The 11,722-nt window shown below is 38.5% G+C and overlaps 1 protein-coding gene across 2 annotated transcripts in view; it reads left to right on the forward strand.

Moving 5' to 3' along the window:
• Positions 1 to 7,307, forward strand: part of LOC137650055 (peritrophin-1-like) — a 7,930-nt gene extending 623 nt beyond the window's left edge. For both annotated transcript variants that reach the window (XM_068383089.1, XM_068383090.1), the window contains exons 2-3: positions 4,329 to 4,595; positions 6,910 to 7,307. In XM_068383089.1, coding sequence (XP_068239190.1) covers positions 4,329 to 4,595; positions 6,910 to 6,945 — 303 coding nt within the window. In that variant the 3' untranslated portion in view covers positions 6,946 to 7,307. The remainder of the gene's footprint in view (positions 1 to 4,328; positions 4,596 to 6,909) is intronic.
• Positions 7,308 to 11,722: the final 4,415 nt, after the last annotated feature.

An 11,722-nucleotide genomic window follows, 5' to 3' on the forward strand; every position in this document is an offset into this window, starting at 1 on the left:
CAGTATATATATACATATATATATATATATATATATGTATATATATATATATACTGTATATAAATTATATATATATATATACATATATATACTGTATATATATATATATATATATACTGTATATATATATATATATATATACATATATATATATATATATATACTGTATATATATATATATATATATGTATATTATCATAATATTATAGTCCCATGTCGGGGACCAAAATATAATATTACATATATTACGGCTGACAAGCTACACAACCTCTTGGAGTTCCAAACTCACTTGTTTGTTTTAAAAAATAAATCTGTTACACTTGAAAATATTAATACCCGTGCTCCGAGACAATTATATAACTCTCAGATAGCAATATATAAAACACTGAATATCCAAAGGTCTCTTAAGTACTCTCAAAACAAAACTGGGTAATTAATCTTAAGAATTATTCATAACCATTTCTTACTTCGATTCATTAACAGGATACGAGCGAGAATGAAATAAACTCTGGTGATTGGTATAATACACTCTTTATAAAAATAAATATATTCTATATAAATTACAACAATTTGAAAGATTTTACAATAAAAAAGAAAAAAAATCACTTGAAATATTAAGTCTGAACAAAACTTGGATTAAGACCAAAAGGTTACACTCTGAAAATTATATAATTACTTGACTCGAAATATTAAATCTGAATAAACCTTAGAATAAGACAAAAGAAATAATTACACTGAAAATTCTATAATCACTCGACTTGAAATATTATGTCCAAATAAAATCTTAAACTAAGACAAAAGAAATAATTACATTCTAATGCTTAAACTCTTAAAGAACTTACATAAAGTAACTGATAAACTTACTAACTTCACATATTTTCTTGCACACGGCCGGTTATAAAACTTTACACATTACCAACACTCATCACAACACAACATATTCAAAATCACCTTTTTGGGCTTTCGTATCGTTTCAACACGTTTCACGTTGGGGCACAGAATCACTTCAGAGATTGATTGATTTAAAGTTTTTTGGCATCCTGACATCTATGGTCATTGACGGTGATCACTTTGGAGAGGACACATTAAAGGCTCTGAAAGAGAGTGAGGGATGCACTTTGGCTCTTTCACAGGATGGATGTTTCTCTTCTGCTCCAATACAGCCCTGGGGGTTGCATATATATGAATTAGCTACTTCCAGAAAATTCTAGGTCCCAGATCTGGAAGCTTGGGGGTTGGCCTAAGGGCGTAAGGTTGACAAAAATTACTTTTTCGGACGTGTACCAACTCAATCGCGAGACGGCTCTCTCTCAGCTAGCTCCACTCACCCTTTGTCCTTGAAATAATAAAAAAAAAAAAGCTGAACCTAACTTTGGGTTCTTCAAGAACCTTCCAAAGCATATGGCAAAATATAAGAATTGTGTATTTTCTCTCAAACATGATGCAATACCTCATAGAAATATAAAAAAAAACATTTACATAAGCCCTTGCTCATATTTCATATGGTCATTTAACACTTAACGGATTACATAAGACTTCACAATAAAATATGTGAAATAAAAAGTTAATTCTTAAAAATATCATAAATTTGCATATACTGACTTGAATGAAAAATACAATGAAATTAACGATGAACGTCTTACGCAATTTGCATAAAAAACTTATACTTACATGAGAGGAACTCATCTTAAGAGCTGGCTATTCACCTCTTCAATGCACGTATGAAAACATAAATAAAATACATTAATAAACTGTTTACTTTACGCTAGATCAGCTTCATAAGAATAAATATATATATATATATATATATATATATATATATATATATATATATATATATATATGTATATATATATATATATATATATATATATATATATATATATATATGTATAGGCTATATATATATATATACTTACACACATACACACACACATATATATATATATATACTTACACATATGTGGGAAATAATTCCGGGAAAGGCCTCCCCGTTTCTGATTTCCGGACCCGAGCCTGAAGGATAGAGCGCCAACACTCTCACACTTGACAAACTAGAGAACCGCAACGAAGACGGTTTGCTTTCCCTACACACGTTTAAGTCCAAAGATTATTCTATACCGAGACTGTCGGCACCGATATCACCTTGATGTTCAGACGCTACTCCAGGGCGCAGAATAGTAAATCCCAATCAAGTGTGGTTGGACTGAATCAGTTACGTTAACGACAGTTTCACAAAGAGGTAGGGGGAGCAATACTGTAAAAGTCAATACCGTAGAACATTACAATAAAGGATTGACACCGATAGCTTTAGATTGACGTAAATATAAACTTCCCCTTAAGTCATATCTCACCTCATGTGATAACTCATTTAGTCATTTCAAAATGTAAAGGTCAAGTTAAAAACAGTTAATAATTTTAACCTAAAAATGGTGTCTATTTCCATAAAGTACACCAGCAATTTTCACCTAACTGACACAGGAAAAAACAGCAAAACTACCTAATTGAAACTTGAATAAAGACCGCATGGCATATGAAAAATGAAAAATGCCAAGAAAATGGTCAAATCAATTAAATCGTAAATCAATAATCAAATGACTAATCAACCAATGAAATTAAAAATAGTGGCTGAAATAATACCAAAAGTTCTACTCACTACTTTGAACACATTCCTCTCGGGCAATAAAATTTCAAACTTGATAGAGGGGAACGGGAACACAACTTATGTTAATGGACACGCCATGAATGATTAAACCAAACAGTTTGAACATGACTTCCTAGCTAAATGTGCACATCGTCAAATAAAGGCTAGAAAAAAAAGGGGGACAGTTCTTGGCCAAGGTTGAGCACCGTTAATTTGAACTCACGCTCTTGAGGGTTGATTGTAGTCGTTGAAGTGGAAGCATCTTGTAAACTGTTAACAACACGGTGCATCTTCAATTCTGCACAGTCGTGTTTTATCTTCGTATGTCTATCTGCTAAATAATGGTTCAAAGTATTGCATACTGTTGGTCAGTAACTGGTTGACCAACAGGTAGTTGTACCGACGTCTATGTTAACGACGTCACAGATGAAGAGGCTATATCTACGTCCGTCTTCCACGCTTCCTCGTTTTTAAGTGGGCCGCTCACACGCTTCTTCCTCCCGTCGGTGAGCTGGTTCGAACAGGTAGAGTTCTTCTTCTTCAAATTTTCATGAGTACGTGGTTCGGTGAAGGGTGCTTTTTATAAATACAAGGATCATTCTTGAAACTCCAGGGGAAAGTAATTATAAAGAAATCCTACAGTCTGGCTTATAAAAATTAATATATATGCAAAAAAATTAAGTGGCATTTAGTGATGTTCAATAACACAGAAAACAATCCTAGCTAAACAGACTTATAAATAGGTACTGAGATGTAAATAGCAATAAGCTAAGATCAGTGAGTTACTCAAATTAAAGAGTTACTTAAATACAAACCAATTGTGGTTAAACATCCAAAGCTTCAAGAGCATTTGGAACGGAACGCAACCAAGTGCTGTTTTCTTAAAAATTGTCGACGGACGGTTGCATCGTCAAGCAATGTACTGTGAGGTCACGAAATGAGATAAAATCATCTACAGAGGAATGAGGTGATGAAAGGTAAAGCATTACAGGGGAATGATGGACGTGTTAGCAGCAATGAATATTTAAGGGTATAATAATGAAGGTTACAAAGGAAAAAAGAAAAAAAAGAGATGCGTAAAACCCAGAAAATAACAAACAAAAAATAAAAAATGGAATAACGGGGTTGACTAAAATAAAGCGTGGAAAGAATTTCCACAATATATACTGTATATATATATATATATATATATATATATATATATATATATAGGCTACATATGAATATATACAAATATTTAGGGAGCATATATGTATTCATATGCATATATACAAAAATAAATATATATATATATATATATATATATATATACATCAATAAATAATAACATTCAGATGTATATTTATTCAATGAAACATATCAAAGTAGAAGCTAGGTAAATCTCAAAGAGGTATGCACATATTTTACGATAAACAGTGTGTGTGACATTTATTTGCATTGAATACCATTCTAGCCACGCTCATCTCTACCGTGGGGAAGATGGCTGCAGTCTTCACGTATGTGCTACCTTTGGCAAATATGTGTCTCACGGCATCTATTGTAGGATATCTATGCGAATCTCCCATATGATTATAAAATATATCCATGTAAAAGATACATCAGTCAATCATTCAGGCGACAATATATCGATGTACACATATGCTATATCCATAGATACATGCATTATTATTTGTATCCTTCCCAGATGTCAAGAATTTTAGCAGCCATACTACTGACCAGTATGCTCTGCGCAGTATGCTGGGCTCGAAGAGCGGATGTATCATTAATACCATGTGACCCAGAAGTCTCCAAGCAGTGCCCAGCTCAAGATCCACCAACGCCTGTATATCTCGCTGACCCTTCAGACTGCTCGAAATTCTGTGAATGCTCAGGGGGAACTGCCTATTCTGAAAGTTGTCAGCCTCAGACGCTGTGGGACGACGGTCTTAATATCTGCAACTGGGCTTCCATGGTAAGACAGGGAAATTGTATAGTTGTCAATTAACACGGAATAGTAATGCTTTAATTACTTAAGCATATATACGACAAACAGATCTTGTAGGCCCTGTTGTACGTATTAGTACGTATAAGTTTCCTTGTCTGATAGGACCAGGAAAATAGCACTTTAAGCAAAGAAGTAATCTGGTTAATACCGTTATGAATTCCATTTACTTCACTGCAGATTGGATGAATAATGATGTGACATAAAATCATAAAGGACCTTCTTGGCAGGAAGGTAACTGTTATAACTCTACAGGTGACCTTTATTCGGGATAGCCTATAATTCCCTAAGCTTGTCTGCGAAACATCAAATACTAGCAGAGTTTCCTTGTGTGATAGGAAGACGAAAATATCCCTTAAAGTAAAAAAAGTAAAATTCTCCTTAGATTATGAACTGAGTGATAGTGGGGAGGCCTCTTGGGGAGGATCAGAACTGAGTGTTATGTTGGTGGAGAGAAGTGGATGTGTTGCTACTATTATTCCTCCAAGAGTCCAAGATTGCTACAAGAGAGGGAGGTTAGGTGGCAGAAACTGAGAGCCCATCATTATCATAGTCCTCCGTTGAGTCAAAGTCGCAGTAGATGTATCAGTACAGTATTTCATGATGCAATGCCATATATTAGTCTTGATCTATACAGTTCAATTATCTAGTTAATAATGAAAGGCACTGGATGTTTAAAACTATTCATACAAAGGGACAAGAGGTGAGGAAAGATATGCTTCACGGTTCTTGTTGTTCAGTTAGTAATTTGAATAACACATTGATTACGTTGTAAAATCACAAGTCTTACCAGCTCAGCGTATTAAAGTGAATCAAATGAAACTAAGTAGAGTATCATGTTATTTTAGCAATTATTCTGACGGTATGTAGGCTATGTACACATGTATATGTACAATATATACAGCAACAAGAAATGCAACATTTTCTAGTGCACTACATTACAAAGGCCTCAGACATGCTTTGAGTCAAGTCTTAGATTTCCTCTTTTTCATCACCACGCTGGCCACTGTGGATTGGTGATGGTGGGACTTTTTAGTCTGATCGCTCCCAGAAAACCAACCTAATATGGGTGGCCCTGACTGATACAGCTTTGCAGATCATGGGTATACACAAACCCTTTCATAACATTAAGGTATCCCCACTCAGAAAGGGATACAATATATATATATATATATATATATATATATATATATATATATATATATATATATATATATATATACATATATATATATATATATATATATATATATATATATATACAGGATCTTTAAAATTTGCATTTAATGAAAGACTGAAAAAAGCAGATCAAACAATGGCTAAGTTGAGGAAAATTTATAAAATAAAATCTACTGAAATTATATTTAAAAAATGAGGCTATATATCAGTTTAGAGAGGTCGGTGTTACTGTATGAACATGAGTCGTGGCACGATAATGCTACGATATCCAACAGATTTTGTAGATTTGAGAACAAAGCCCTCAGGAGAGTATTGGGAGTTCAATGGCAGGACAGGATTAGAAATGAAAATATATGGAAGATTACTCGAGTGCCATATTTGGATGAGATCATGGTGAGGGGTATATGGAGATGGCTTGGATATGCTCTTCGCACTCCCAATGAGAGATTAGTTCACCAAACTTTCAACTTGGCTCTACAAGGCACTAGAAGAGTTGGAAGACCCAGGCCTACATGGCTGAGAACTATGAAGTGTAAAGTGGGGAAGTATTGATTTAAAAGCTCAAGATAGAGACGGCTTGCGTTAATAGACATAGAAGATGATGATGATGATGACATATATATATATATATATATATATATATATATATATATATAGGCTATATATATATATATATATATATATATATATATATATATATATAGGCTACAGTATATATATATATATATATATATATATATAATATTCAGAATACTTATGCAGACCTGTCCGTTATAATGATTAATCATGTGAAAACTTGGTGATCAGTTTACACTCCAGTGTTAGGAGCATTCCCAAGCCATCTCCATCTACCCCTCGCCTTGATATCCGAATATGGCACTCGAGTAATCTCTCTCATACTTTCATTTCTAATCCTCTCCTGCCATTCAACTCCCAATACTCTTCTGAGGGCTTTGATCTCAAATCTACAAAGTATGCTCGATATTGTTGCATTATCGTGCCACGACTCATGTTCATACACTAACTTACAGAAAAAGAAAAAAAAAAAAAAAAAAAAAAAAAAACATGAGATCAAAGTAAAAACTTATAACTTTTCTCCTGACAGGTGGATTGCGGTGATCGACCAATTCCACCCATGTAAACACTACCATCTGAGACTCCATTATTATGAAGACGAAAATCGAGAGAATATAAAACAACCAGGACCTTTTCTACGGACCTCAAAACCGTTGTCTTTTACCCAAAATCCTTTATACTTTCAGTCTGACGACCTTCACTTCCCACTCTCACTCACTGTCACTTTCTTAATAATAATGCAGAGGTTTGTTACAGATTTTACACACGCTTGTAGTGTTAAAGTAGAAGTTTATGGGTGGTTCATTCAAGGTAAACTTCCCTCTAACATCATGAGATTTCTCAAAGAATTCTCTAATATTTTTTCTTTTGTGGTTTAAAATGAATATTATCAATAAAACTACAACAATTTATTATCCATTACCACTAGATGTGAATTTTTTTAGCCCATTAATTAAGAGTTAACATACAAAGCCTAGAGTTAATATACAGATAGACAGACTCCTCTTTGGACTTATAGGCCTACATTTAATAGTCAGTCAATTGTTCAATAGGCCTACAGCTATCAAGTTACACATGATTGATACATCATTGAGAAATCATGTGTGAAAAATATTATAAAGCATGTATTCATTTAGTAAGTGACTAAGTTATAAGGAAGAACCACATGGTATCACGGAGAGAATTCACAAATTGCAGGCCAGCCCTAGACCTAGGCCTACTCATAAAAGTATAACAACAGCATTTAAATACAAAATCAATCAGATCAAATCTATATATATATATATATATATATATATATATATATATATATATATATATATATAACGGATTTTGAGCGAAGCGAAAAATCTATTTTTGGGTGAGATAGCCATGACGTCCTGATGGAAGGTTCCTTCAGTAGCTTCCTAGGGTATATTTAACTACAGTGGATATTCCCAGAGAATTAAACTAAAGGTTATCACAGAATTCTAACTTCTGGTGCGAGTACCCTAAAGGTTTCCCTCTAGGATATCGTATATCAACAGGGGACGCATGTATTAACATGCCACATAGCTATCTACACCCCATATAGAGTTAACACTTCGATATGGAAAGGTGGCTGAGTAACTGAGGAGCCGTTCCACAGTTACACTCATCCGTGGCTGCTTTTGGTACTCGAGACGTAAACAAACGGGCGCCATTGCTAAATGACGTCACGTCCGTCCTCATCCTGAGCTCAGCTTCTGCTAATCTCCATGATACAGCAGGTCAGGGAGGGGCCTGAAAGGCTGAACTAGAATAGACGGGAGGGTCCATCAGGACGTCATGGCTATCTCACCCAAAAATAGATTTGGGCTCAAGCCATGACGTCCTGATGGAAGTGTACCAGAGAATTAATGTATCGTGGAATTTTTCCCCTTTTTTAATCCAAGTGCCAAGGGCTTCGAACAGTATTATAGAAAATTTCCTTACTAGAGATTCTAAGATGAACTAGCTTCCTGCCCCCCTGGCAGGGAAGTCCTGGTGGACAATAGGAACATCTCGAAGCGATCATTGAAGAGCTACTCACCCTGCGGAGAGTTCACGCTCGACTCGGAGACAAGACTAAGGTTAATATTCGGGTAGGAATATTATCAAGCATAGGTAAGTAAATAACATTTACTACTCCCCCTGGAGGAGAGATCGATCTGGTCTCGGAGACAGGACAAAGGTTAATATTCGAATAGGAATATCATCAAGGCATGAGTGAGCATATAACATAATTACTTATATTATTCTTCTCGTTTTTCAGGGAAAAAAGGGGTAAATGAAACTATAACAATCGTATACTTCTTGATAAAGAATAGGAGCGGAGAGAGACGCACATGGAATAAAATAGACATTTTATTTCTAAGATTGCAGATCATTATGGTAGTAATTACAATAATGAATATAGAGTTTATTTACAATAATAAAAGAATAATGTACATAGAAAATAAAGACTTTAATCTTGATTCTGAAAAGAAAATTTACTTTTTAGAAACACAAGTTCCAGAGGAACGTCACTCTTTTTAAAAAAAAAACACATCATGCCCTAGGGTATGTGGCACTCATGTAAAGTCTATGACATTTCACCTTGGTAAGAACAGTCTATTAGAGACACTAAGTGTCCATTAAATCACTATGTATCACAAGAGGGTCAACACAGGCACCCGTAGAGTTAAAGTCCCAAGTAACTCACTGTTCTATGCAGAGTTAAACAGCAGGTTCTTCCAGGAGGGGGAATGACTGTTGGAAGAATTGCAGGAAGGCTGGGGGTGGTTGAGTCCAGCTCCAGCCCAGTCCCTTCTTGACGATGCTGAGTGCCCAGGGATCGAAGGTCCAACGATCCTGGAATTGGCGGAGTCTTCCTCCCACCGGAAGCACATCATTGCTTCTGGTGTCCCGAGGGTTTGCCACCTTGGCCGCTAGCTCCCCTTCCTCCTCTGCCTCTGGAGGGACGGCGAGAAGAATCTCTGCAGGAGCCTCTGCCTGAGCCCCTACCTCTGGGACGAAAGGTAGTCGAGTGTTGCTCGTATGCAGGGGTGAAGACCGGCGACTGCGACACCACCGGTTGGGGGACCAATTGAAAGGTCTGTTGCGGCTGCGTAGCCACTTGGGGAGTAGCGGGACCCGGAAACTGTCGTCTCTGTTGACGTTGCTGGGGTTTGGGCTTTGAAGCTTTCCTCTTAGGCTGAGGGCCATCATCCTGAGAGGACTTCCTTGGTTACAGTCGCCAGGTGCGACTTAGCTAGGACCATATAAAAGTCCGGGACTCTATAATCCCCGGCCATGAGTTCAAGATGTACCTGATGGGACAACGACGCGGCGAGTCTCTCCTTCGTATCCTGTTCCCTACGAAGGAGGTGATCGTTCAGCCTTGGGAGGTCCTCATTGAATTGACGACCGGCTACATCAGGCTCCAGTTTCCCTACCGTGAAGGTCGACTGGATGTCTTTCCAGTGCCTATCATCGGGGGGAAGAGTAATGGAGAAGGGTCTGCACTCCTCCAGTGCAGGGCAAGGTTTCCCTTCCTCCACTGCCTTTATGACCGCTGTGAAGGCCTTTTCGATGAAGGGGAAGGTCGCAGAATTTGGCGCAACGAAGGTTGGATGCTTCTTGCTAAGCGCCGGCATCTTGGAGTTAGTGAAACCCCTACTCTTCACCGCCTGAGCTAACATAGCTTGGGCCTTCGCGAGATCGAACACAACAACTTCTTTTGGTTCGGTCTCCTCCTTTGAGGCTGGTTCGGATCTGAGCCGGACGTAACAGTCCGGATAAGCCTCGAAATTTGGGAAGAACTCCACTTCTTCCAGCAAGATAGAGCCAACCCTTTCACTGATGTAAATCTTGCCGGTCGTAATTGGCATATGCTCGGCGTATCTCCATGGGTTAGCTTCCGAGCAGGTGGGGAGGTCCTTAACCGAAATCCTTTTCGGTTGTTTGAAGCTGACAAGAGTCGTCCGGAATTGTTCCTGAGTTTCTTGTAGCTTCTTTTCCATGAGGGCTTCAAGCATCTTGAAGACCTCTTGAGTGGCCGATGGAAGAGGGTCCGGGGTGGCAGAAGTCGAAGGAACAGGTTCCTCGGACGGTGCAGGAGTTGCTGGGGGAGCAGGAGCGACCTCGGTCTCCGAATCAGGGTATTCCACCTGATCTTCCTCATAGTCGAGTTCCTCGCCCATGAGGTTCTTCTCCGTCTCTTCCGACACTTCCGACATACGTTCCACGTTGTCGGAATCAAGATGGCACTCACGCATGGACTGTGCCATGACTACATCAGGTTCCACCACGATCTGGACGGTGGGGATCTGATCAAGGGGGACCACTGAATCTTTTGATGCTTTTGGGAAAAGCAAGGCCCTCAAGTCTTTGTTGGGAAGATACAGTCCAATGGCGTTCTTCTGGAAGCCACGCACCCATTTGCGTAGCTTCTCCCTAGCAATGTCCCTTGCCTCCGCAGAAGGAGGATCGTCGAACGCTTCGACAAGAAGACTTTTGCAGACTGTACAGCTCTGCGGGTCCCAATACTTCAAGTCGCCTTTCTTGGCGGCGCAGGGGGCATGGGTCCGGCACGCCTTGTGCCCGTAGAAGTCCGGGCGCTTCACCCCGCAGAAGTTACTCTCACACTTCAGATACTCCTCCTGTAAAAGAAAGAGATCATGAGTACATGGAAGGCATGAGAATGACTTACATTACTCTAAAATTAAGGATAACTTAATCTAAAATTAAGAATAACTTAATTATAAGAACATATTAATGCTTAAGATTAATGAGCGGGGAAGGAAGTAGATAGACACATACTTGTGAATCCCGCCCAGCCGGTTACCGTAACCTTATCCGTAGACAATTCCTTTGTGCCCGAAGGTCACAATGAGGGAAATCCGTATGGATGAGCCAAGCTTAGGCTTTTAACAAGAATTGTCCACAGAGTGTAATAGGGTCTGAGACCACTCAGATCCCTGAGGGAGAGGGGGCATAGGATAAGCCCCTTATTAAATGTAGGTTCCGGCAATCGACTGCACTAAGATACACAGAGTATGCTGGAATTATTGTAATGTGCAATCAAACAGCATAGCCACAATCTTGGATGGTAAGACAATTCCTATATGGAAGTGGCCAAGGCATCTGGCTGCAGTATATTGACTGTCGGCATGTTGCCGGCAGCCAGGGAAGGGGTACATGTCCCTTAACGTCTCATGAGGGTGCCGGCAGACCAACGGCACACCGGAGGCCGGTCCTGCAGGGTGGAAGGCATCAAGGCAGACACAATGAGTATCTATAAGGATAATACCATAGTGGCGACCGCCGGCACAGCGGCGGGTCGTCGGCAGGGGGTGGCGGCT

The sequence above is a fragment of the Palaemon carinicauda genome, chromosome 11 (assembly GCF_036898095.1).
Source record: "Palaemon carinicauda isolate YSFRI2023 chromosome 11, ASM3689809v2, whole genome shotgun sequence".
Classification (NCBI taxonomy): Eukaryota; Metazoa; Arthropoda; class Malacostraca; order Decapoda; family Palaemonidae; genus Palaemon; species Palaemon carinicauda.